The sequence below is a fragment of the Lonchura striata genome, chromosome 4, assembly GCF_046129695.1.
Source record: "Lonchura striata isolate bLonStr1 chromosome 4, bLonStr1.mat, whole genome shotgun sequence".
NCBI lineage: Eukaryota > Metazoa > Chordata > Aves > Passeriformes > Estrildidae > Lonchura > Lonchura striata.
In genome coordinates, this window is record NC_134606.1 from 65,514,404 (window position 1) to 65,541,716 (window position 27,313).

Below are 27,313 nucleotides of genomic sequence, written 5' to 3' on the forward strand. Positions count from 1 at the left end.
ATCCAGCCTGTGCTGCCACAAACTGACATGTTCGTCTGTTCCAGCCCAAATCCACTAGATTACTTTAAAGCAGCTTAAACTTGCCTGTTTTGACCCCTGGAAGGCCAGGCACTGCAGGGCTAATTCCTGATCCAAATTTCCAGACTGGCTGACAGCACAGGCATTTTCAGCGATCTGAACAGCAGCAGAAAAGAAAAGCAAATAAATGTCCACTGAGTAGTGACCTTGCTAAATTACAACAGGTACCTTGAGCATCTGCCGCAGGCACTGCTGTGACCCTCACTTCCAATGTGCCACAGGAACACGCATTAGCTCTGGAGCATTGATCTAGCAAGGATCCGTGCAAGGGCACTTCAATGAGAAAATGAGTAATTCTTTACCCTGATTATGATGATTAATTCTGTTATGTCAGCAGCCTTTGGCACAGCCAGTGACAGAAGATTTCAGAGGGGAAAAAACCTAATTCAAGAGCAAAGAAACTTAAAAAGGGGTTTTGTGTGGCTAAGTAATATTAATAAATGACACACAAGCAGTCATAATTTTACATATATGGAGAAGCATATGTATTTTCCTCAGTTCTGTATAGGACTTGGTACTGATGTGTGTGTTGTATTTGAAACATCAGCCAAGATTTAGAAACTGGCATAGTTGCTGGAATTGACCAGTCACAGATGGAGTCAATGTGGAAGTTTTTGGAGCAAATAAAGCTGAGCAGAAATTCTCTCACATGTGCCAATTTCACAAATAAATAATCTGTGTTGAACTGACAGGTGTTCCGTTTCCATCACTTCAAGTTTGGTTATGAAAAAGACTAATCAAGACATCTCTCAGGTACATCATTTAAGCTAGGCCTTTGCACATGATAGTGGATGTTTCAATGATTGAAGGGAATTTGGCTTTCAGACAGTGCATTCACTTGTTTCCTCTCCAGTCTGAAGGCATGCACTCACCAGCTGTGCCCCTTTCTCCTACAGTTTCTCCCTCAGCTGCCATAACCAGGTTGTGCTCTCTGGCAGTTTGTTTTTGTCCTGGATGGACCCCAGCTCTTGTCTTTTATGCATTTGGTAGGAGATGCATTTAGGAGGAAAGTATAAAGACTACCTTTTCCAATCCTGTTTTGCTACAAAATATTCATTTGGCAATCTCAACATCATTAAAAATGATTGTCAATAGGGCACGCTCTGTTAACACATGACCTTTAGCTGATAAGAAAGAGTAGAGAAACACCACAAAAGCAGGTAATGGTATAATCAGTTCAGGTATTTGACAGATAACAAAATGGGCTCTCTTGAACTAAGGTATGGCATTTAGAAAGCCAAAGCAACATTTTAGGTTGGCTGCCCTTGTCTCATGATCTGTCTGCTGTAAAACATTCCCCTACACAGGGAAAATAAATGCCATCACTTAGATCTGTAGATGGGTAATTAACATGTTCACTTTCAAATCAGAACCACTGCAAACACTTCTGCAGGTGTCACCTTCTCAGCTCAGAAGTGCTCATCACTTGCCTTGTACTGGCAGGCTTGCACAGAAACAGTATTTGGACCCAGCATTTTTGAATCACCCATGTTTTCTCACCTTCTCAGCTCATACAGTGTTGTTTCCTATCTAATTTTTTTGGTATCATATGCAAGGAAGAGTTGAAGGCTAGATACAGAAGAAATTAGTCTCCTTTTCATCTAATGGCAACCTGCCTTACAGATTTTTGTGGTAGAGAGGATACCAATATTTTATTTCCATAAAAGTTTTGATTATCTGGGGTGCTCTAAAAGTGACTCTATATAGCCCCACCAATTAATATCTAATAATAAAAATACTGAAAGGTGATGTGCAAATACACAGAGAACTACACTGATCTGCAATACTGACATAAACAAGGAAGTAATTTCAATGTCAATTTACACTTTGTATACAACCTGCTTTCCAGCTATTCAAGGGAGATCAAAATTTATGACAATTCATTAGAGAATGAAGTTGACTTTTATTGTGCAGACCAAAAAAAATGCAGTCACCAACCCATCACTGCATTAATGTATGAAATCAGTTAACAAAATTATTGCAAAAAATAACTTAGTTTCTGATGGGTAAATGGAAGCAACAGTTACAGCTTTTCCACATTCCTGTGTTGATAGGAGAAAATGGTATTGAACCATTATACTCAGTAATTCAAAGACAAAATCATTCTGTTGTTTAGGGGAATAAAAATATCCTGATTTTCTTCCCCAGTCCCAAACCCAATGTCAGTTCATCTACAGGAAAAATGTTGCTTGGAATTACTGCAGAAGTCCCACACTCTAACTCTGATACATAAGTACCTGATGGAGCTATCCTACTGGCATGTACACAACTCAGTGAAGCACTGCTTGGCTCCTTCCAAAGCCAGCATACTAAGCTTAATCTTCTGATTCCTCATAATGTGCATACCCACTAGCATAGGTCCTTCCTAAATTCAAATTGCTGAATACATCTGTGGCCTCAGAATCTGAATCCTTCCCTCGCTCATCATTGTCATCTTCATCATCATCTTCTGCTTCATACTCATCATATTCATCCTCATGGTCACCTGCATCCCCAGTCTTGCTGGAGGAAAGGTTTTTCCAGCAGGCATCATAACCAGAAGCTCCATCTGCATCTTCCCCTCCAGTCTGTCGGCCAAACTTCAAAGAACGTGCTGCAGGCAAAGAGAAATCATCATGTTCCCACCAATCCAACATTTCATTTCTATCTTTTTTTCACTACTTGAAGAGTGGTTTAAATGGCAATTATTTTTCATTTTTCCACAACTAAAATCTCAAACTAAACAAGAGCTTTCATTTTCTTGGAATGATTTAATTGTTAAGAATGAGACTGCTCAATTCGATAACTCAAAACCACAAAGTTTTTCTCAAATAAAATGAAGCAAAACTGTGCAAAACAATTGAATGTAACCAGACTTTACTCAGTGCTCTTAGGTAGAAATTAATCACTAATGGCACTTGTATGGCTTGTTAGCTAGATAAACTGGCTTACTTGACATGCTCAGATCCTTTGTCTGCTGAGTTTCATGGCCACATTTAGGGCAAGGAGGCTTTTTCCCTTTTTCCTGCTTGAAAACCTTACTTCGCACATGATCGTCACAAAAACAAGCCTGTGTTGAAGGGAGAATACAAAGGCCAAATGTTTTAATCATAGAAGCACATTCTTCAACAATGAGCAAGCAAAAATGTGTCTAACAGCAGCAGGGTTTTCTGACTGGGATTAAAATTTAATGAGGTCTCTCTTGCAGTGGACATGAGGTCTGTGCACAGAGGAACCCTCTGTGTTCAGTGTGGTTCCAGGGTTTCTGGGGAAGAGGCTGAATAAAAGTGCCAATAAACATGCAGAGAAAGTAACAGAATCCAGGGCTTGATTGCAGTGCTGCCCACAAGGAGCCTGGCAGACTTGGATTTGTGTTGACAAGCTTAAATAAACATAATTAGATGTATGCAAGAACAAAACTATGCAGGAGCCTGCAGGAAAGAATTAAGAGATGGAAAGTTCACACACTGAGCACCAGGGTGCAGTGGAAATACCTGGAAAAAGGAACTATTTTGAATAGGCCATCGATGCCATTGGAAGCGTGCAGAGAAAACATATGGAAGGTAGAAGAGTAAGAGCACCTGGAGAAATCTGGGCAATGCTGATGATGAAGCAGGTGGAACTTTTTACACAAAATTACTTCTGAGTGTGTAAAAACATAAGCCCAATGTCAACAAATCAGCCTGCTCATATGGAAAACTGGATGAGCTGTGGAGATGATTCCTTCAGATGCAGCGATTTTTAGTCAGATAATCACTTGACTGTTTAAAAGAACAACTTTTCAATTTGTTGCAGTTCCACACTGGATCAAAGCATATTCCAAAGCCTTGGATTCTGTTCGCGACCAAGGATTTATTTTGTTGTCTTGATAGTTTTTTAAAGCACCAACACATTGCAGGTCCAACTTAAACTAAGTTAAGAGGGCTGGGCAAAGATCACCTCACACTATCTTGTAGTTAACAGGCAAGCACAGATAAGACCTTTTGTCACCCACAAGTCTGACCCCAGGCTACATAAGCTAATACAAAAGTATGAATTTCCTTTTAATCAGGGAGACAAAGATGTGGCAAGGCCTGATACCGGCCTTGGAGCCCAAGGATAATGACCCTAAAATCAGCTCCTCACAACTGTCTTTAGTCTTTACCTTGCAACGCAGGCAGGAATGCTGCCCCAGCCTGTTACAGGAGACACCTGTTGGAGAAAAGCAGTATGACAAATTCAATACTTGGAAACTGCAGACCTGTCATGTTTTTAAAACCTTGTAAAAGTATGCAATACCATAATTGAGGCATTTATTTTTAATTCCCTGCATAACTGCACTCTGGCAATGTGAATCAGTCATTTTACCCTACAGTACCATTTTACTATATTTTTTTAATTCTAAACTCACTTTGACACAAAAAGTTAAATTTCAAAAGGGGAAAAATGTTTAACTATTTCTTGAGCTTCTAAATTTTTAAAACATGAAGTTTCAGAACCAATTTGTTGTTAAGGTTTCATCTTGCTTTTCCTTTTCTCACAGCATTCAAAAGAAGGAGCGCTAGAAATGTAAGAACACTTCAAGCTTGCAAACTTCCAAACCTAGAAAAGTTGTGACAGTCTGTATTTTCTGTCATATCCTCTGGAAATGTACTTGACTGCACAAAACTTCTTAAGAGAGTCTATCTGTGTTAAAGAACTGGAGCACGCACACAAGCTATAAAGACCAGAATCAGTGCCAAAAATTTAACTTGTCTTGAGCTTCAAGTTGTTTGTATTATTCCACTAGAAGGAGTACAGTAAAGGCAAACACTCAGGAACTGGCAGCAACTGGCAGAAGTTTGGTGAATAGTTACTCCTCAAGAAGCAGTAACACGTACTTTATCAGTTTCTGTGCAAGTACTTACTGCTTTCCTTCTTGTGTAACCTCTGTGACAGCAATTTTTCAATCTGAAGTAATAAATATCACACGTTCTCCACATGAGCACGACAGACGTGGGATTTAGAGCTATGGTGTGTTTAAAGATGGAACTGGAAATGCTGATGCATATATATTCATCATTTTTTGAGTATCTGCACTTCAAAAAACTTCTCTCAGATAGTGATAGAAAGTAACAGCACCTGTTTCACAGCTAAAATGGATTTATACTACAATTGAATGACCACATTCAAAGACCATGTATTCCATAAAAGTACAGAATACATGTTACAATCTTGTTATGTCACTGACAAAAATCTTCTCTACCAAGTCTGCTCTGTGCCACAAAACACCAAACACAGTGAAAATCCTCAAAAAACTCTCTCTCTATTTAGGGTTCAATACCACATCTATGAATTGAGAACTTCCAGCAATCATTGAAAAAACATTCTTGTGGAACAGCTGTTGCTGCCTCAATATTGCTATGCAGGAAGAATACATCAAGGAAATTCTGGCAGAATACATCAAGAGAAGCTAAGCAAGGCTTGAAAAATAGCTGGCTAGGAAGAAAAGTATGGAAGATGAAAAGGAGATAAGAGATATATCTAAAGACAATGATTAAAATATTGAAATCACAAATATTCTGGACCAGGAGAAATCAATTAGGACTACAGATTAGTCAGTTCAAAGGAAAACAGCCTTACAATAAAGAGCACCTGCAATTTCTACAATAAGAATTGAAAATGTTGCAATAGTCAAGATACATGCATGCAAGTTTTGGGAAGGAGAAATGCTTGTCTTGTGATAAACCAAATCATATTTAATAGTAGGTAGGCAAGAAATGCTGCTAGAAAAAAATAGTTATTTCAAATATGCATAGTCTTGGCTTGTTTTGTTTTATTGTTGTTCTTTTTTTAACTTCACTTGAAGATACTTGGTTTCAGCCAGAGATGAGTAATGAGTAACTAATGTTGGGCATGGCCATCATATCTTCTTGCAAATAGCAGTTTCAGTTTTGTCCAACAATTAATCAAAGTTCAAAAGGACATAAAGTGTTCAGCTACCTTTAATTTACTCAGAAAGAGTGATTGTGGATCAACGTTTGATATGCTACTAACATATGTGTCCACAGTCCACTGGTCAGTGAGGAAATGAACAGTGAAATCATGCTCTGGGACTACTTTTGTCACTTCCTTCTGGGTTCACCCTGTCTCACTGAGTCAGATGATGACTGCTGAGTCACAGCCTTCCTCAGGACTTGAGCAGCTACCAGCACACAGGCCTTTCACAGCAACCTGGGAAAGTTTAGCCAGACTAAGACAGGTGACATTGTTTTGGGCAACTGTCTTCCAGGAGGAATAGGTATCTAGAACTCGTTCATCATTGGGTCAGAAGAGTGGAAGACAGCTCCTTCTGCCTGCAGAGCTTTGTGGAAAGAAAAAGCATCATAAGCAGTTCCAGTTGTTTTGCTGCAGTCCTGCTACTGCCAACACTCCAACTTTGGAGAATGCTGGCTCCTGCAAGGGCTGCTTCCCATGGGAGGCCTGTAAGAGCCTGGCAGGAAAACAACTGCCAGGTATGCTCTGGCATGGAGGAAGGTCCATGAAAGAGAAAAAAGTTCTAGTCTGGAAAACTCGATACCAAAAGCCAGTACATAGGAAACAGGCCCTTCTCTCCAGCAGTGGCAAAATTTACTTGGGGAAGGTGACGGAGAGTATTCTGGAGCACAGAGAAAACAAGTAGATGATCTACTTGGCTGTGGTGAAAGGGATTATGAATAGCTAACTTACATTTAAATGTCTCTGCTTCCAGAACTTGGCAGCTGGCTTGATGTTCAAACTGATCATCTTCACAGAGGAAATCATGGCAAAAAGAACAGGCAAATATTCTGCCTCCTGAAAGATTTATCAAGGGAAAATAATCAACAATGGGCACAGGCATCAAGTCCTGCTCTGCAAACAATTTAGGTGGTAGTTTTGACTAAAGACCAGTTCTCCCTTCTGTCACAAATGCTTTAAGGCCCTAAATTAGACACTGCCATCCATTTTTACACTGAAAAATACCTCCTATCCTACACTGTAAAACAGCACACCTATAAAGCAAGTATTACTTTTAGTACTTTTCTTCATTTTAATTTGACTGTAGCATCAACTATTTTTCTTAAATGAGATCACACTCTCATCCAGTCTTCTCTGCTCAGCTCTGATACACACTTGAAATAAACACTTTAAAAGATTTGACAAACGGGAACCCAAATACCTGTGTTAGTGTAGAAGAATGGAGTAAGAATGGCATAAAACTGTGTTGGCAATTTGAGTGCTTAATTATGTGAATAATTAAGCTGATCGAACCATTATAATTTAGATTACATAATCATCCCTGAATTGAGCACTGGTTCTTGAGCAGGTCATTTACTTTCCCCACTGTAAAATGACTATTTTTAAAACGGGGAGAATCCTTGCTTTGAACAAACATACTGCAAGGACTAATTTAGTTAAGACTAAAAAGGCTATGTTAAGAATATAGGTGCACTAACTTAAGCAATGCAAGAAGTTTAATTTATATTTTCTTATTTTTAAATGTGAGCAACCTACCATGGTCCCAGACACTTCTTTCACACTCAACGCACTCCGCGTCTGCCAGAGGGCACATACACGCGTGGGTGCTGAGACACTTCCTCCCGTGACACACCCAGGCTTCACAGAAATCACAGATTGCACCCTGCAATCACAGCAAGATATCATCTCAGGACTTCTGCAATACCAACAGAGACACTTATCTCATAATCCTCAATGTATCCTAGTATCCATTCTCTCAATGGGCTCGCTTTCGCTGAGTGAGAGTATTGAACCAAACCTGTGTTCCAACCAAGCTGCTGCACAGTTCATGTTTGTTGTTCATTTTTTGCAGGATTAAGTATGATGCAATGTATTGTTATCTATCTCAATCCTGGTTTTTACATTTCTTATCATACACTTTGCACATGGAAAATAGTGTCCTCCAGTTGAAACCTGGGATCCATAAACGATAACAATGCTCTTGCAAAAATGAAATTTCAAGGACCTGAAAAAATGCCTCTAGACTATTAGAGCTGAAATCACTCACTTGGATTTTAAACTCTGCTATATTAGAGCACAAGCTCTGCATAGAGCAAAGAACAAATAACTCGTTAGAAGTAAGTTAGACTCTTTAACTTTTATTTTTATTAAATTATAAGATCTCCACTTCAGCTATCCTTAAGTGTAGTATTTAAGAAGCCCTCTCAGTCCATAGGTAACTAATTACACGCATTGCATGCATTTTGTGCATTACATGCACACAAAGCTAAGAAAACAATGATGAATCCAAATTTAACTGTTGATGTGTTCACTTCTGCGTAAGTGAGTGCATGGGTAAGCTCAGGAACACCAGCATATAAAGGCTGGCTGTGTTACTGAGAACAGCTGACAGCCAGCTGCAGGCAGCAACAGGATAGAGGTTTAGACCATTTAATTCAGAGTAATTAAATGGTCTGTGACAGGTAACACCTTGCTTTCCAGAATGCAGACACTAACTTGTTCTTCTAAGAACAAAACTTCAAAAGCCTGGAGCTATGATTATCTCCAATTAAAAGCCCAAAAGAGGGGTTTTGTTTATTAAAATTCCCCTCTAGTGCAACAGATTCCTCTCTGTGATATTGATGATCTCTGCAGTACTAAGACAACAGTGACAAAAGTCTGCAGGTTTCTGCAGAATAACCCTACATTTTAATGAAAGCTGGGAATTGTGGTGCATGTAAGGGTCCAGTGCTCTTCATGTGCTTAGGGCCTGCCACCAACACAGACCCATTAGTGTCCAACATGTGCTGCAAATGCAGGAACTGAATCTAAAACTTAAAAATTTGGGGGTTTCAGTATAAGGGAAAAATCAGTTTGTTACAGAAAAGTGAGGAAAAAACCAAACTTGGCATTGTACATGCTATCATTCCATAAATCTGTTTTATCATTTTTCCAGGAAGATTTGCACAGAATATCCTCATAGTGCAAAAAGGGCTATAATTTTGTATACATACCACCATAGCTAGTCCAGTACTGTACACACCAGCATGTTTTATAACACAGTCAGAAGACTTCATCATGCATTTGGTTTTTCCTGTTTAAAATAAAAAGGCAAGCAACCATAAGAAAACGATGTAAAAATATTTTTTTTAAAAAACTAGAATGCATGTTTGTGTAAGAACAGCACTTCAACTAAATGCCTGTGCTTAACTGTAAATCTAGGTAAAAGTAACACAAAGATGTTTGCATTATTGCTGCATTCTGCAACCCACCCTCACACTTCTCTTAGGTTAAATTACTTATTGTCAGTTTTCAGTCAGATCCCTTGCCCCTGTACTGAGATAATAAGACAATGCATTGCTCTTGCTCTGGGTTTTGAGACACCAGCAAAAAAATTCAAATGTCAAAACAAAGAACAAAACCACAGTCAACGCCCAGCAACGAAACCTTAAAGAGTTATGTTTAAAACTGCTGCTAGTTCTGTCCCACCATAAAAGCAGCTGAGCTGGGCAGTAAGAGGTGGTGGGGGCATTACTGGGCATGGAGCACTGGAACAGAGCCACCTTACTCCCATCCCTCACGGGCTCCTCTAACAAAGATGTTGTTGGTTCATAGTCCCCAATGCTTGATTAAGCATCAAACAGTTCTAATGGTCTTCACTTGGAAAACCCTGGGTCTCAATATAGTAATATGGTTGCTGATAGAAATGTTTTTCATCTAGAAACATACTCCAGATTAAGATAAACGCAACACACAGAGACCTTGTTTTTAGTACTTCACTGCATGGTGACAGAAAGGAGACTTATGAAGGGTGACATACTGCCACTGCACACTAACAGCCTGGCTTCCAGAAACGCTCAGTATCTGCAGGTCACAACAAAGGCACTGAAAGCTGCAAGTCAGCAGCTCTGAGAGTCAAATTCTAAAACAGCTAAATTGCTTAATGACAAATTGAAAATCTGCAATGATGTGTTGAAACAGTAGAACATTCACCCCAGTATGAAATGAATATCAACATCTCCTGCAAGCAAGCAGCTGTTTAAAAACAAAGGGCTTTTTAGCCTGATTCAGAGCAGTTCTGTCACTAGGAGTCCTTCTCTTCTAATTTCAAAGCATCAGCCTTCAAGCCCACATAAATAATGACAGTTGAATATTACATTACAACACCATGCAAGGTGAATAATATGTTGTTGCTTTAAATCGACATTGAATTGATCAGAAATTATATAATCTCTAAAAAGCAGTATTTATTGGTGCCTTGCTAGCAGTCAGATCTTTTTTAGTTTTGCTGCTGTTATGAAACAATGTTCCCCATGGTCAACCTATGAAAACAGTCAGATTTCTGAAACATAAAAGGAAGTGAGACAAATTTTTCTGAACAAGATGAGCCATGATCCAGGCCTGCAAACCTCTGGGGGTTAGAGGCATATATACTGATCAAAGAAGATCACTTCTCAAGGAGGATATTCATAGCAGACGCAAAAGAACCTGCTCTACATCACTGAGGTACTTTAAGATAAATCTACTGTAACACAGATACTGAGAGCTTAACATCACAAACAGGATTGAGGACAGCTTGTTTTCATTCATTATTTCTACTCACCACATTGTGCACAAATGGGCAATTTCTGAACAGAATTACAGAAGTAACAAAAAGCTCTATTCTTCTGTCGTCTAGGCACATGGAGGTGAAAAAACAAAAATAAAGTATTAAGCTTTAAAAGAAAGCATTAAAAAAACCTTTAAAATGTCTGAAATAAATGCTAAACTATTAGTTTTAGAAGGGTAAAAATTCTTACCTTTGGCACTTATCACATTCCTAAAGAGAAGAAATAAAACACTAGTAATTATTTTCATTCTAGGTAAAATATACAAAAATTACAGACCTCCACAGGGAGTTACAATTGTGATCCAAACCTTTTAATCAATATTCTGTCTGGTGCAAAGGTAACTTTAAATATAAAGGAAGGATAGTAGGAAGAATGGCATTCTAGTGGCATTAAATGCATTCAAGGTATTATCACTGGGTTTATGTAATTAAAAATTAGGTATTTTAATATAGAATACTTTAGGTTAATTTACCATTGAAGCATTACAAGGATGTTTGGCCAAGTCTATGTTGGCTCGTGAAGCCCTTATCTGCTTCTCACGTTCACGACGGTTCTCAGCTTTCTTACGAGCACCAGTCTTTTTTTTAGGCATGTTTCACAGTCTGTGGGGGGGAAAATAGGTACAGAATGAATGCACATAAAACTATGTAAGTAAATACATGGACACACATGACATATCCAGCGCTAAACCTGGATCTTACATTTCCTGCATTAACTGTGCTTCCTCTCCATTCATTTCCTTGTCTGAAAGTTTCTTTTGAAATGCAGAATAAGGGGACAATCCACAAGGAAGAGACATGTGATGAACCATAAGGAATCTTGTGATCTGGAAAAATTTGCTGTCCTGAATTTTGTGTTTAACTCTCTTTCAAGTGTTTTGCCTCAAAAAAATGAAACCATTACTATCTGTAGGTTTATTCAGGATGGACCTCTGGTATTGGTTTGCCTTGCCTGTTTAATAAGCAACTGTAAGGACAGTTGCAGCATCAACAGGCAGTCAATTCTAGCAGCTCCAACTTGGAAGAAAAAATTGGTATCTTCATTCAAAAGGTCTTATAAACCAAGGAATAAGTGAACACAGAAATATATTGTCCTGACCAGATACTAAAATTTGCTTTTGATAACACACATAAATCTGTTTTCTTGCCCTGTTGCATTTTGCACCACGTTTAAATTGTATTAGTGTCATATTTTGCAGTCAAAATGATAGTGATGTGCTGTCTGCTGGCAACTGTGATTCTAGATTGTGGCATTTCTTACACTGGGAGTCCAATATCAGGCTCCACACTAATTTTCAAACCATTCAAATGCTAATTTAACAACAGAATCTAATGGTTAGTATTTATACCTTGACTTCTTAACATTCCCTCATAACGGAAAGCACAAAATGACAAACTGTTTTCATGAAAATCACTGCCCCAGCACCTCCTGAGAGCACAGGCTATGAGAAATTTTAGATGGCAGTTTTCAGAAAGTCGCACTGAACTAAGTAACAACAGAACTGCAATGTCAAGTCCCTTCATCAAAGTTGTTGAGTGCATACATGCTTTCAAACATCATCCAATAATAATATCCTATAGATCAATATTCTTATCACTCTTTTCCTCTGAGCTTTCATTTAAGTTGTTTGTTGTCTTTGTCTTGGGCTCAAATTTTTAAAGAAATTTACCATCTTTGTAAATTTTGGACTAGATATTAACAATGTTACGATTCCAGAAATTATGACAGCATAAACCCTGTCTACCTTCAATTCCTTTCAAAGCAGAACATCACCTCTTTTAGTATTCAAATGCCTCTGCAGAGTGTTCTACTTCCACTTTTGGCACACTGTTACCAAATGCTCAGACAGGAAAGATACAGTGGATTCTATCTGCAGTCCACACTCCTGAGGGGTGTGTGGGAGAGAAAAGTGCATCTGAAGAACCTAAAATAAGAGGTTGTGGGTCCATGCCTGGTTCCCCCCTCAGCCCCAGAGGGTATAACTGTGCTGCCCTACAGAGCACTGGAGCTCCTGCATGGGGAGCATTCTGCACAAAGGCTGTTTCTCCATTCCTCCTCAGGAGTGAAATGCTGTGCCTGGGTCACAGCAGCAGCTGTGGGAGTGAGTGTGGCTCTCCAGCTCAATGGCTGATGTTGTGGCACAAGGAACAGAACTCAGATATCAGGAGGCTAGGTAGGAATGAGGCGAACCATTCAAAGGAAAACCCCTAAAATGTGTCATGTGAGTATTGGGTCCCCAACAATGTGTTCCACTGTAAATTTTCACCTCCTGTTGCTCTCCTGCTGCATTATTTGTTAAGGCAACCAGGGGGCAAAGACCACAGATTTCCCACCACACCTCCAAAGAATGCTGGTGGATTTCAGCTGGTGGCTGTGCCGTGAGGATCATTAACAATTTAACTTCTGCTGAAGTCACGGCTTCTTGTCCTTGGTGAGGTCCCAAAGAAACACCCTGACTGCACCAGCAGGTTCCTGGATCTTCTGTGCTGAGCAGGACAGTGCCTTGCCTCGTTATCTGGTGACAAGAGGCATGTCACAGACAGGGTAAATAGCTGGAACGGGCTCTTCACTGGGGAGCAGGGAACTGTGGAGCTACCCTTGTCAGACCGCAGATACCAACACCCAGAAAAGGCTTTCCGTATTTCAAGGCTTCTTGTGCTTGACCATCAGCTTCCACTCTTATAGGTATTCAAAATCCGTTTCACCACTCATACAAAATTACAGTTAAAAATAATAATAATAGTAATAATAAAAAAACTGCATTAGCAGGGCTGCTCTCAGCGTGCGCACCACGCCGCCGGCGTGCAGCGTTTAGCGCTTTCCCTTCCCTCATCCGCAGCACTCGGGTCCCCGACCCCGCCGCGTCTCGCTGCCGACCGGCACCGCCACGCTCCGCGCTCCGGCACTCGAGCCGGACACCGCTCCGCTTGCTCGGGCACGGAAGCCGCGAGGGCCCGGAACCGAGACCCTCAGCGCCTCTAGCCAGGCCCCTTTGAGGCACCATCGCCCCTTCAGCGCTCCGGGCCCGCCCCCCATTCCCGCATTCCCGCATTCCCGCATTTCCCCGTCCCCCATTCCCCATCCCCCGCGCCAACCTGGCTCGGGCGGCCGCGGGGAAGCCGGAAGTGGCGGTGCGCCGCCGTGCGCTGCCCGCCCGGCCCGCGCCGCCCGGCGGCGACGTTCTGAGCGGCGTTCTGCCCCTCTCCCTCACGAGGGGCAGCGCGGCAGGAAGGGCTTTTCCATCTCTGTGCATGGCCCAGCCTCAAATCTTGTTTGGGAACGTTCTGAGCGGCGTTCTGCCCCTCTCCCTCACGAGGGGCAGCGCGGCTGGAAGGGCTTTTCCATCTCTGTGCATGGCCCAGCCTCAAATCTTGTTTGGGAACGTTCTGAGCGGCGTTCTGCCCCTCTCCCTCACGAGGGGCAGCGCGGCTGGAAGGGCTTTTCCATCTCTGCGCAAGGCCCAGCCTCAAATCTTGTTTGGGAGCGTTCTGAGCGGCGTTCTGCCCCTCTCCCTCACGAGGGGCAGCGCGGCAGGAAGGGCTTTTCCATCTCTGTGCATGGCCCAGCCTCAAATCTTGTTCGCTTTCGAGGCAATTGCACCTCGGCTCCCACTTGTCAAAAGACCTAATTTTGGGCATAGTAATTACAGCTATGTCGTGGTTTTAATGGGCACCTGAAAATTTGTCTCTGAAACCTTTAATCTGTGGCTTAAGCTGTTTTTAAAATGAAGTGTTGATTAATCTAAATGGTAGGTGTGAAAAATGCCAATCACTTGGTTTTTTTTAATTTTTAAAAGTTTAATAATAATAAAATGGTTATAAAAATAATAATACAATTAGAGAAATAAAGTTTAGAGTTAGGACAAGACAATAAAGTGCAAAGAATTACGGACGTCCGGATGCTCTCGGACACAAAGTCAGGAAAAGCATGACTTGTGAACAAAGGACTCACCCTTAAACCAATACACTTGTTGCATATTCATACATCCTTCATGGTTATGCATACATTCTATTCTAAACAAAGAACTCTGTTGTATGTCAACTGTTTCCTTTAATTCCCTGGCTTCTTCAAGCAAGGCCTGAAGAAATTATCTTCTTCTGATAAGCCATAAATTCCTCTCCCTTGGAAGATTTAGGTGTTCTTCGAAGCGAGTATCTCATTCCTAAAAAGAAAACTCCCCCCACATAGTCTCTATTTTAACATTATGTTGTAACCTAAAACTATACTTAACACAATACATAAGGGAATTAATAAAGCATAACTTTCTGATATTACACATATAAAATTCATTGTAACATTTGCAAAAAGCCAATCATAAATATGCATTTTTCACATAGGGATACAATGTAGCTGAAAAAGGGAAATTGTGCTATAAAAAAACCCCTGCACATAGCTCTGTCTCCCCTGAGGTTATGCAAGTCACTGTCGCGCATGGATATTGCCTAAAAACCCCTTTGTGAAAATCATTAGAAGATGTATTGCATGGATATTTAATGGAAGATGAGTGCATGGGTGGCATTCTAGTGTGTTTGATGGTGTTTCGCCTAGAAAAGGTTTGATACATATTTCATATAAATAAGATCTAGGGCATTGCTTCATGTGCTTTGATCACTGATACCCTCGAGTCAGGTGGTTGTGTTGCTTCACATTGTACTTAGTCATATAATTCATCCTGAAAATTGGCTTCTGGTTATGGAATGTGATTGTCACTTAACGAGAGACACAGATTTTCGTGAGCCATCACTGCCTTTCCATGAAGACACTCCTAACTTTTGTGAGTCCACTGTTGATTCTCCCACAATTTGTTTGCTTGTCATGCTTTTCCTTCAAGATGTGATCTTCACAGTAGGTTAGTAGGATGCACACAAAACAGCTTTATTGTTTCGCAACAAAAAAAATCGTGGTGGTCACTAAACTGGATGCTTCTACTTCATGAGAAAGTGTGTGGAAAAGCAATTTGTTAGAAGCTTTTTTGTGTAAGTCTCACTTTTCTTAATGAATGTCATTAATCACCAACATTCTTGTATTCTGCTTGTGACCATTGTAGTCTGTTTTAGGCAGCCATGAATTCAAGAACTCAATTAGGATAAATGTTATAGTGTTGGAAAAGAGTATAAACAGAAACTTTTAATCTATTCTATAATCATTATCCTAGTCAGCTAATCTGCTCTCATGAATGAATGTAGCTGTTGAAAAAAGGACTATTATACATGTACAGATGTGACTAGGCATTTTTACATAAACTCACAAATGAAAAAGAAGGAGAAATCTAGAAAAAGACCAAGAACATATGTAGACACTAAGATTTTTATCTTAGTTTTATTTTACCCTGTGAAACGTTGTCTGCCTCAAATATGTTTCAGCAACCACCCTCTAGATGGCAGAAGTTTGTCACTTCACTCATTTTCTGAACCAATAGAGTGGCCTAGGGCTGTAATACAAGTGAATTAAAAAAAAAAAATAGATGAGAATAGCCATTTTAGAGCTCACAGAACTTCCATTAGTACTGGACGAGTCTCTGGGGAGTTGTTGCAGACTTGTTTCAAGGAAATGCAGAAAGTAATGAGAGTCAGCCTCGTTTTTAGAGGTGTTTTCAGTTACTTTGTGCGAAAAGCAGTGGAAGGACACTGAGTGTGTCTCTGAATGGTTATCATTCAATATTACCTGACAGAGGGTCAGAACTGTCATGTCTTCACTTAATGCCTACTGTCTGGCCTGCCAAGATAACAGGCGAGGGCCACCCTACACTGCCTGGAAAATGTATTTGTCTAGTCAAGAGCTTTCAAGACAGCACATGTCAGCTGAGCTACCTGCAGAGGTCACTAGGAGAAAAGTGAAAGCCACTTCTGTAAGCTAAATGATGCAATGACAGCAGAGCTTCTGTAAAGGCATAACCCTGTAGTGGCATGCACTGGTTTTCTCTTCTGTTCCACTCCACTGTGCCATCACGCATCTCATAAAGTTAGTTTTACCTATAGGGCCAGAGGATGCTAATGAATCGGAATCTCTCAAAAATAAATGGATGTCTGTGTGTCATGGTTTGGCACTTATGTAATGCCAGTGTCCCATGAAAATACACCTTTCCAAATAAGTACTGTGAGATAAAATCAGGAACAGAGCAGAGCAGGCCCAGCTTAGAAATAAAGGAAAAAGAACTTTATGAAACTACTACTATGATAAGAGTCACACACTAAATCCAGAATTAAAACCTTCCAAAACATTCCTCCTCCCCTCACCCAAACAAACCACAATGAGACACAACTTGGACCCTCAATCAAGTCATCACCCTTCATATAATCAATACTCAGTCCATCAAGGGAGAGAGGAGTCTCTCTTGCACCATAGACCTCCAAGGAAACACAAATGCCACCTCTTGTGTTTCTACGTTACACATGGCACTGCCTGTAGAAAATCTGTTAGTGTGACACTCTCATTTCCATGTCACAGTGCTCTCACCACCATGCATGGACAGACTGCTCATAGGGCTCCTTTAAGGATGCTTTGCCAAGGACCAAAAGAAACAATAGTTCAGTTTCTAATTTTGGGACCACAGTCCCCTCCATTTTCCTCCTCCCCTGGGGCCAAGGGTGAAAAGAGAGATCTTCTTCTTCTTGAAGACAGAAGGCACCCCCACACCCTCCTCAGCTTCCTCTGTTCACTCCATTCCTGTACTGGTAGTTGCTGAAGCAGGTCTCGGCTCACCATTGCATCCCGCTAAAAATGCAGTCTCTATTGCAGGAGAAATTGGCTCAGTCTATGGCTAACAAGAAGAGTCCAGCCAAAAGCCACTACATATCTCTCCCCACCTAGGATTATTTTTCTAACATCTCAGGTCCCAGACTGTCTCTCTTCTCTTTCAAATCGAGGAGGAGTAATATTTCATAAAGCTTTCATTTCCCAGGAAAAGGTTAAAAGCCTTGGACTCCCCAGATGGCTTTAATCTTGGACCAGACTCCAACTCCCATGGCTGGGCACCTTCCCCCTTCTCCTTCTCCTCTGCCAGCAAATTTCCAGGCGCCTTCAGGCTCTCTGTCTCTTTCCCTCTGTGTGTGGGGGTGGGGGGGATGCCAGATCTCACCCCCAGGTCGGGGGTGGCTCCATGTGGTGGAAAAGTCTCCTCCAACCCATGCTTTCAAAAAAAGGCTCAGAAGTCTTCAGTCATCCAGTCTCAAGGTTGTTTATTGCCAGTTATCTAAAAGATTTTCTTCCTGAGCTGCTGCCGTCTGCTCAGCAGCTCAGGCAAAGGCACACACGCACCTGACATCCTCTTTGACTCCCGTCTTCTTCTTTCTCCCCACCCAGGGCTGCTGCTATCTTTTATATGGTACATTACATGTTAAATGTTTAAAGTTTTTCCCCAATACCTACTACCTATATTAAATGGTGACTTTCTACTCTAAACCAATCTGTGAGTGCCAACATCACCAAGAACATGGAGGTAAGGAAGAAGAAAGAGGGAGGACAGAACAGGCCCAGATCCCTCCATCTTAAAATTTCTGACCCCCATGTACAAAACCAAAACCACCCTGTACAAGACTCAAAAGTTCTCCCCTTTACTTTGTGACTACTTCTACTATAATATCTGAACTTTCTATCTATAATATCTGAACTTTTGTGACTTCTTGTTCTCCCTGCAAGGTTGATAAATCATTCCATGGTTCAAATCCAAAATCACAGCTGTTTCCAGCTGCCTGCCAGGGTCTGAAATGCTTCTGACCTGGACCCAGAACATCCAAAAATGTCTGAGGGACATTTTGAGTTCCGACAGGGGGCAACAAAGATATCTCAGCCTTCCTCCACCTTTCCATCTGCAGGAGCTGACTCAGCTCCAGACCCTTCACACCCTGGCCTAACTCCCCAGTCCACATGACTTCCCCTGCCCCACCCAGCCAGTGGCTGGGCAGGGGAGGTCTCCACCCTCTGATGACCAGAACCAAAGAGAGTGAGTTCTCCTGGGAGTTCTTGCTTTTAACCCTCTGTGTTCTCAGAGGCGTGTCCAGCCTTCAGTGGTGACTCCAGGTGCCAATATCCAAACATGATGACTGATTGGTTTGACCCTCTTCTTCCTGAGAAAATTCACTTCCGTGTCAAACCACAACACTGTGATACAGAACTAAAAACTTTTTAGCAGCATCTTTCCACCTCACTCTCTTTTTTGTTCACCTTTCAAAGTCAAGGGGCTAGTCAGAGCCATGGCACTCTGTATTACATACTGATTTCTGGTCAGATACATATTTTTAAGGCAATAAACTCACATTTCAAATGGGAATAATTCAGCAAAAGGGTGTTGCAGATAGTTGTCTGAGGGAAGGTGGGCTTGCTTTTTCCGTGGTCAAAGCTGAGTAGTGCCATTGCAGCACCATGTACCAGCTCCCATGGACACTGACCATCTTCAGGGCTGTTCTGCTCACTTCCCCCTCTGTCCATCTCATAAAAATTCTTCCTTTGCTGTGAGAGCACATTTCAGGAATGGACATTTACTTACTCCTTAAGTTACTCATGTAATAATAAAGGATTCATGCCTTCTCACTGAATGATTCGTGCCTCTACTAAAAATTATAGAGATCAGAAAGGAAAATCAAGAAATTAGGTGTGGGCACAGCCCTGTCAGAATGCCAATATTCTGGGGCAGATAAGACCTTCATATGCAGTGACACTGGACTACACTGGATGACAATGAAATATTTTTACTGCCTTTTGCTGTGATATCTCAGTCTCTTTAAAGATACAAGAAAGCATAACATCTCTCAACTTGAAATAAATACTGACCTGAGTTGTTGTCAGTTACTACTAATTGAATGAACAGAAATTTCTTTTTTCTCTAAATAATATGCTTGTTCTGATCTATTTAAACCTCTACTGCCTACCTGCCTATTACCATAATTATCTTCATTATTGCCATGTCTACTTGCAGCATTCAATATGTTCACCTCCCTAGGGATTGCATTGTAAAATAGGTGCAGCATACACCTTTCTAAATGACCTTTGAAATGGCATACGTCAAATTTAATTTCTTCTTAAATCGTGACCTTGCAGCAATGGACCTTAAAAGTCATGTCAATATTTGTTTGATGTAAGATAATTTTGTCTGAAGACATTTATATTTGCTGATCTAACTATATAAAGAAACGTGAAACAAAGAAAATAACTTGCGGCAAAAATCTTTAGTGACATCTACTGAATTGGCATATTCAAATACAATATTTAAAAGCAAGCATCCTAGAATTAGATGTTCAGAGACTTTTTGTTTGTATCTTTTCCCCCTGCTATTATAACTGATGCTTTCAGTCATTAATCGTTGCCCTTGAAAGTCATTTCCCAAGAAATTTCTAGATGGTTATTTTGTCTGGTCAATGTTTGTGGTCTGTATCAAAAGGGAAAAGAAGAAAGATAAGAGATAAAACAAAAAGAGAAATTTTGCTGTTAAGTGATTAGAGTCTTGATTCAGGGAGCTCACTCATTTGTCAACTTATTTATTAAAATCTATTAATCTTTCCTATGATATTCAAGTTTCATTTTTTCACATTTCTTCCACGACTTCAACAAAATACTCAACAGCATTTTTATCATGGTATCTTACTGCAGCTTTTTATTTTGTTTTTTGAGATGAAAGATATACAGTAAAGCTACTACTGGGATTTATGTACATAGTTAATGTGCCATCATATGTTAATTACCATATATTAATTAAGATTGCTGAGGTGAGGGGATAGTGCAACTCATTTTGTAGCATAAGGAGGAAGCTATAATTTTTGTTACGGAGAAATAACTTGTTGTCTGCTGGCAAGTTATTAGTATTGTTTTTCCATTATGAGATTGCAATATCATAAATTACCTTGTTTCTCTTTCCTCTGATCCCATCAAAAGGCTGGTACGTAGTGATATATTTGCTGCATAGGTGACACTGAGAGGCATTGTTTGTGAAGAAGAGGAGGGAGATGCCTGATAAATGGCAGCACCTGTGTGACAGAAATGAAAAAGGTAAAAAGAAAAAAAATCAAGGTCAGACAGAGGATGACTGATGACAAGGATTTCTCTCTCAGTGCTGGAGGCTTGTCAGGTGGATGTGGCAGAGGAGAATGAAAAATGTAAATGTTTTAATTGGTCACAGGATCTGAGAGCAATTCACGTAGGTGATCAGGAGACTACCAAGGTGATCAGGAAACTGAGAAGCCAGTCCCATAGAACGAGGCCAAAAGAATGTTCTGTATCTGTCAAAATGAAAGGTTGGAATGGGAGAATGGGGTTTCTATTGCCACTATGTCTGTGCTGAGTTAGAAGGGTGAGCAAAATGCCTATTCTAGCACAAGAGCAAACCAGTATGAAATTTTACAGTCTGGGGCCACATGGGGGGAGAGAGAGAGAGAGAACAGTGGGAGAGTGTCAAGGTTCAGGGGACGTAGTTTTGTGATGTATGAAGAGAGCTGACACAGTTTAATCTGGAGAAGGGAAGGCTGAGAAGGTCTAATTGCTGTCTTTGAGGACCTAAAGGAAATTTATAGAGAAGGCAGAGCTAGGCTCTCCTCAAGGGTACCCTGTGACAGCATGGCAGGCAACAGTCACAAGCTGCAGCAAGAGGAATTACAACTTATACACAGAAAAAAATTCTTTGAAGCAAGAGTGGTTAAGCAATGGAAAATCTGTGCTAGACTCCCAAGCACTGAGTTCAAGAAGCTCTCTTGTATTTAGAATGGATATTATTAAAATAACACAATTAATTAGATAGGAGGGGGCCACTAGAGGTCACCTATGCAAGTCTCCTGATGAAAGTTTCTACATCAAATAAGGCTGGTCAAGGCTTTGTCTAGCTGAAACTTGAAAGTTCACATGGATAAGGATTGCACAACTGCTCTACACTTTTCCCAGGATTAACAACCTTACCTGCGAAGATACTGAATAGGAGGATCCTACTGATTTCAAAGGCAGTTGGACTGTGTCCTAGGCAAGATAGAATATTTGTTTGCCATATTTTTCTGAAATATCTGTTCTAACAAATTCAGCATTTCAGCTGTTCCATGTTTTTCTTCTGTTATCGAGCTGTGTGACATGTTCGTCTTTGGTGTCACTTCTTATCCAGATAGCAATTTTTCTCCAATTATGGCTTTTCCTTATTTCATATAATTCGTATGTAGAAATCTTATGCAAATATGAACTGAATGGTTTTCCTGTCTAATTACAGCTCCATTTAGATGACATTTATATCAGTGGCACTGAGCACTGTCTGAATTAAATACTGAATTTATTCAGCTAATGAAAGATGAAGGACAGATCATTTGTTTTATGGCATACAACATGGGTGGCTTAGCTGTTGATTCAGAGGACTGAAAGATCATTTTTGCATCAAGTGTTCACTTCCCCGACATTGTAGGGAGCTCTCTCTTACAATCTCTTTTACAAAATTAACAAGCTCCCATCTTACCTGCCCTCACTGTGTTTTTGAAAAGCACTGTGGACAAAGAACAGGATTGCACCCTGTGTAGCATAGCATCATACAGCAATTCATCTTATATTGAATTTCACACTGTAGGTGATTTAATACTTGTATTATAAATAAGATGTTTGAATGCAGGTAATTGAGTGTCAAATCAGATGCTTATGGCACTATGAAAAATGACAGAACCATTTCTAGGCATGGATATTAGTCCTCAGTATTCTGATTGATTTAGAAAACACATTTGTTTATGCTCCACTACTGTTAGTTGATATTCTGAAAATAGTTTCTATTCATTCTCATTTATGTTTTATTAGATTTCATTTCTAGTCCAAAGTTGTGGTAACAGTTCTTTTGCTTCTCAAATACCTGTACATTTAGACTTTTTTGAAATGTCATCCTAAATAGTCATGTGTTCACCATGTTCACTAAACTCCCTATTTATTTTTATTGTGGAATAATGAATCTGTAGTCCTACTCTGAGCTAGAGCTTATCCACTGGTGATGTATTGTGAAATACACTTCAATTTTTATAATAGGTATTTGAAGCATAGTGCTGTTAAAAAGCTGAGCAAAAACCTTTTTGATGGATTATGAGGGGGAATTGAAGGGTTTGCTCCAATTATTTAATTGTATTTACATATTATTTAAAACACTAGTGAAAACTGCAACACTGTTGACAAGACAAAAAGCAAGACAAAAGCAAGCATTCTGGGCTGTGAGTTGGTTTCTTTGCTCATTTGTACTAGGTTATATATCTTTTTGACAAGATAGAGCTCTGTAATCTCTGCATTGAGTGTGTGTCTGATGGGTCCTGGAAGTATCAAGGTGTTTGAAGAGTTGTTTATTTGTTTTACTATGTTTCTTGTTGCTGTCATGTCTCTGCGCAGACTGTTGCCATCTGCACCTAGGATGTTGCTATGTATTTTATATGAAGTTAAATATATGTCTGCAAGGGCCTCAAGGCTATGAATTTGTAATTTGCATGATGATCAGTGAAATTAGAAGGGAATAACTTTTGGTCACTGCCTGCTTCTCTTGGTCTGACCTACTCTGAGCTTGAAGACCTTCCAGGCACCCTACAAAAGCTAGTTGTGTAACAGATTTGGGCTAGAAGATGGATGGGCTGCCCCTGGCAGCCAGTATGTTTCCAGAGCAGTTTCATTTGCATCATTACCCAGCAGAAGTAAAATGCTTCTTGCATTTGTTTTTTGCAAGTGGCTGCTTGGTGAAGTTTATTTGCATAGTGGTGTTTTTGTCACTGGTCAGTTAATTTTAAATCTAATTTGTTTCAGAGAGCTCAGACCTTTTAAATGAGGTCACTGTTTTCCTATGTTAAATCCAGCTAAAATAGTCTAGAATGAACTGGAGCACTGGCCTATAAATGAAAGGCTTCACAGCCCATTACTGATCCCCTGAGCCATCTCATCCCCTTTACTGTCGTGTAATGTTTGTTTAATGTAAAATTTCCTTATAAAGCCAAACAAAATAAAACCCAAAATGCAGAACAGCAGCTCTTTGCCACTCAGATATTAAAATATTAAAATTAAATGCATTACTGACCTTAGGGGTATCCTCACCAGGGAAATGCCACAGTGATGAGAAAAGTCTCATATCAGAGGAGGAAGTGGTCGAACCTCTTTTGGCACCATGGACTGGAATCACTGTGGAGTTTTTTTTCAGCTTCAAGGGAGAGGACACCCTTGTGGGAGCCTGCGAGGATTTCTAAAATCAGTGCTCCAGGCCAGGCTGTCACTGTGCATGTTGGGCAGGAGTGTGTCACTGTGTGACTGAGGATTGCTGTGCATAAGGAAGCACATCACTCCATGAGTCACTGCGGATTTCTATTCATGACTGTTTCTCTGCTCAAATATGAATAAATAACATTCAGAGCCTCCAGTCATTCTAAAAAGGTTTAATCAAGGCTATCAAATAACTGGATTGTCAAAAAACATTCCTTGCTGAATTTATTCATGAGGGTTTAGGGGCTAAAGTAAATTCAGCATCCCAGCAGTTTCTCCTGGGTCATTTAAAGTTCCCAGAAAGATCAACGGAAGACCTCTAAATAAGATCTTTATAAATCAGAAGCCCAAACGGGATCACTTGTGTGAAAGGTGGAAATTATGCGTTCAGAGTCCTGTGCACATATCCCCTCTTGTGGGATGCTTTCCAGCTCAACAAGTGCCTCTGCAGTCACTGGTGGATCTATCAAGTCTTGCACAGCATTGGATGTTGACTGCAGCATTCATCCATCAGTGAGTTGGGGATTGAAGGTACTTGGCAATGAGGAGAGAGCATGTAAAATGGGAAGGACAGCCTGAAAATACTTGCTGAAGGTGCTGGGAGAAGGTAAGGGAGAGAATTTCAGAGCTCCCTTGCTGAGGATGAAGTACAGTGACATGTTTTCACATGGACCTGGTGAGTCTGGCGCTTTGCTCGAGACCCTCACCTGGGCTGCCTGTGTGTCACTGCCCCACTGTCACCTTGGCCTCACCCTACCTCTGCCCTGTGCTGGCACCCAGGAGAACATCTGTGTCACAGCCTCCCCCACTTGAAGGTCTATCCTTTCAACTCAATCTCTCATAAGCTGCCATGCCCCTACCACTACAGTGAGGCACAAATGAAGGCAAAAGAGGTGAATGGGCCATTCTGTGGATCGATATTAAGACATTCCAGGAATGCTATGGAGTTACCAGAGCCTTTCTAAAAGACTATTTTTTTCACCATGAAATTGGTGAGTGAGTCTGAATTTGACCTTGAGAATGTTTTGAAGAGAATGAGGCAATGGTCCTTGTTAGGGAGTGATGGAATTTCTTCATTTCACAGTTGGACAGTAACAAGCATAAGGAGTCTTGGGGAATATCTGTGCCCTGCATCTCTTAAAAAGCAGTGGAAGCACTGGAAATGTGTTCTAAAAGAAAGAGAAATTACACACTCTTCCCTCTGATTAACCCAATCTGCAATTATATTAGACTTCCTTGGATTCAGCTTCAACAGTTTCTCTGCATGGTTGGTGAGCTTATCCAAATGGGTGAGTATCTATCAGATAGCCTTGTTTGCATCTGAGGTGAAGTAGATATAAAGTTTGGAGTGATTTAATTGCTATTTTTTCCTTGCTATGTAGCAATGCCTGCCAGAGGAATACAATAAATGCAATGTGACACAGCTCATCTAAGAACAGAGCTGGAGCTGAGGTGCTAAAATAAAAGCAGTTACTGAAAGCTAGTCAAATACTATCCTCAGAGAGTTTGTTTCCCTATCTCTGTTGTGCAGCTACATCTCTAGTGGAGCAGTTGCAGCTCATAAATAGGAAGTGGAGTACTACAGAAATCTTTGGGAAAGAAGGATGCAGAGATAAATGCAGGCAAACATGAAATACAATTATCCAGCTTGGAAATGGGTTGCTACACATTTATTATTGCCTTTCCTTTGGGAATTTTGCTGACACAGACATTCCACTTTCATCCTGTGATAGAAGATGGCACCTCCCATAGTCCCATACACGTTAGTAATCCTCAAAAGCTTTTGTTCATTGTGAACTGAAAGACAAGATCCTTGCTGCCTACTCCATCACTGACAGGCAAGGCTGCGAGGTTTTCCCTGGTGGAGGCTTGTTGGCATTTGATCAATAAGCAAAGCCTCTTGGCCAGCCCTGGGTAATCCTGAAGTGCCCACCCTGTGTCTGGCTCTTACAGAGCAGGCTGTAGTAGAGATGTCCTGGCTGGGCAGCTGCTGGAGCTGCTGGTGGCTGTGACATTGTCTCTTGGCCCTGGTTTCTGTCCTGAGCTTGTGGGAGCTGGCTGTTACCTTGTTTCTGGTCCTTGGAGATATGCCCTGCTCCAGCCCCTTGGCCCTAACAAGTGGACAACGACCTTGGGATGAGCTGAGATTGGTTGCACAGTTTAAGGTCAGCATTTTAATCCCCTCTCAGCCCACATATCACAGGGTTGTAGTCCCTGGTCCCTTGTTGGTCAGACTTGTTGGCCTGTAAACCTAATCATTTTTCTATGTTTTTGGCACTTGCCTTTCCTGTTGCAGTTTTTCATTTCTTTCACGCTGATTTCAGAGCTGTTTCCTACAAACTGGAGAAAAAGTAAAATTGCAGTTCTTATTATTATGCCAGAAATTCAAATTGCTACATATGTCAGTATTATTTTGCTTTGAAATAGGATCTCATTCAGCAAAAGTGAGCAAAATAAAACTGTGAGAGGAGAAGGAGCAAGAGAGAAGAGAAGGAGGTTCCAAGAATATTCTAGATGGTTTAGTGCAGTATGGCTGTATATGGCTATATGACTAATGAAAGCTGGCATACTGGTGTAACCTGTAGGCATTATTAGAATATCTGGCCATATGCAGACAAAGTTTATTTTATGGAAGATATGAAATCTTATATTAAGGCTCATATTTGATATAAGAATTAAGAGAATTTTGTCTGCATAAAGTATGTTGCAGTTTTCATGGGAAATACAACAGGGATGTAAAACAAATGGAGTTGGTTTTTTACTCTACAGGAAGTAGCCATAATAATTTTGAAAATTTTAGATGGTATGTTTTTATCACTTTCCTCTAGATACAACATAAAAATGGATTTTGTCAGGCCTAGTAATATAGTTCAAATATTCTGAGTGGTTGAACATTGGACTATGATTTATGTAATATTAAAAAAAATAACTTTATACATGAGCAGGAAGTCATCTATTTGGTAGAGCTACTCAGTATATTGTAGTGTCCATGTGTAAAACACAGAGTGAGTTCCTTGTACAGTGTGTGTATGCAATTATTAAGAATATTTAACGTATTTTGTCTTTATTCCCCCAACATAATTATTTTTTTCAGTTTGACTGTTTCTCTAATGTTAATTAACAGCAATGCTGGTAAGAAAAAGTGAGATGAGGACAATCATGGATAAAATGTGAAGGAAATATTAATTTGGATTCTTTATTTAAAACTTAATTTAAAGTACAGTGACAAATATACTCTGTAGCTAGAACTTTGGCATGTAATATATACATGAAATCACTGAATTGGATTTCTTTCCTTTTGCAGTATTTGTCCTGCAAACAAATCTTTTCAATAAATTTTAGCTATTTACGAGGATAGTCTGCCACTGATGCTAATTGAATGTTCCTGGATTGTTAGGTCTGATCTGTGATGAGGTTTCCATGGTGATCTCCACAGATGATACTATGGCCACTACAACAATTTCTTTGTGCTGATGTGACTCTCAAGTGCCTATCTAGCTGAGGATGACATCCCAGCTCAGATGAAAATCAGTAGGAGT

General features: G+C 40.4%; 1 protein-coding gene and 1 long non-coding RNA gene across 2 annotated transcripts; both read right to left on the minus strand.

Annotated features, from left to right (window-relative positions):
* Positions 1–1,961: 1,961 nt before the first annotated feature.
* On the minus strand, positions 1,962–13,802 carry ZNF330 (zinc finger protein 330). Its single transcript, XM_021526500.3, has 10 exons — positions 13,697–13,802; positions 11,074–11,203; positions 10,791–10,810; positions 10,595–10,665; positions 9,006–9,085; positions 7,549–7,675; positions 6,745–6,849; positions 4,202–4,248; positions 3,010–3,127; positions 1,962–2,671 (listed from the first exon to the last, which is right to left on the minus strand). The coding sequence occupies exons 2-10, from the start codon at positions 11,191–11,193 to the stop codon at positions 2,394–2,396; spliced, it is 966 nt and encodes a 321-aa protein (XP_021382175.1). The 5' UTR covers positions 11,194–11,203; positions 13,697–13,802; the 3' UTR covers positions 1,962–2,393.
* A 6,143-nt stretch (positions 13,803–19,945) lies between these two features.
* On the minus strand, positions 19,946–23,661 carry LOC110468528 (uncharacterized). Its single transcript, XR_002465087.3, has 3 exons — positions 23,596–23,661; positions 20,437–20,560; positions 19,946–19,965 (listed from the first exon to the last, which is right to left on the minus strand). It is a non-coding gene; the product is annotated as an uncharacterized LOC110468528 (long non-coding RNA).
* Positions 23,662–27,313: the final 3,652 nt, after the last annotated feature.

Coding starts and splice junctions, on each gene's coding strand:
- ZNF330 (XM_021526500.3), bottom strand. CDS start 11,193: ATGCCTAAAAAAAAGACTGGTGCTCGTAAGAAAGCTGAGAACCGTCGT. Junction 10,811..11,073: donor ATCCTTGTAATGCTTCAATG/GTAAATTAACCT, acceptor TCTTCTCTTTAG/GAATGTGATAAGTGCCAAAG. Junction 6,850..7,548: donor AAGAAGTGTCTGGGACCATG/GTAGGTTGCTCA, acceptor TAAATCTTTCAG/GAGGCAGAATATTTGCCTGT.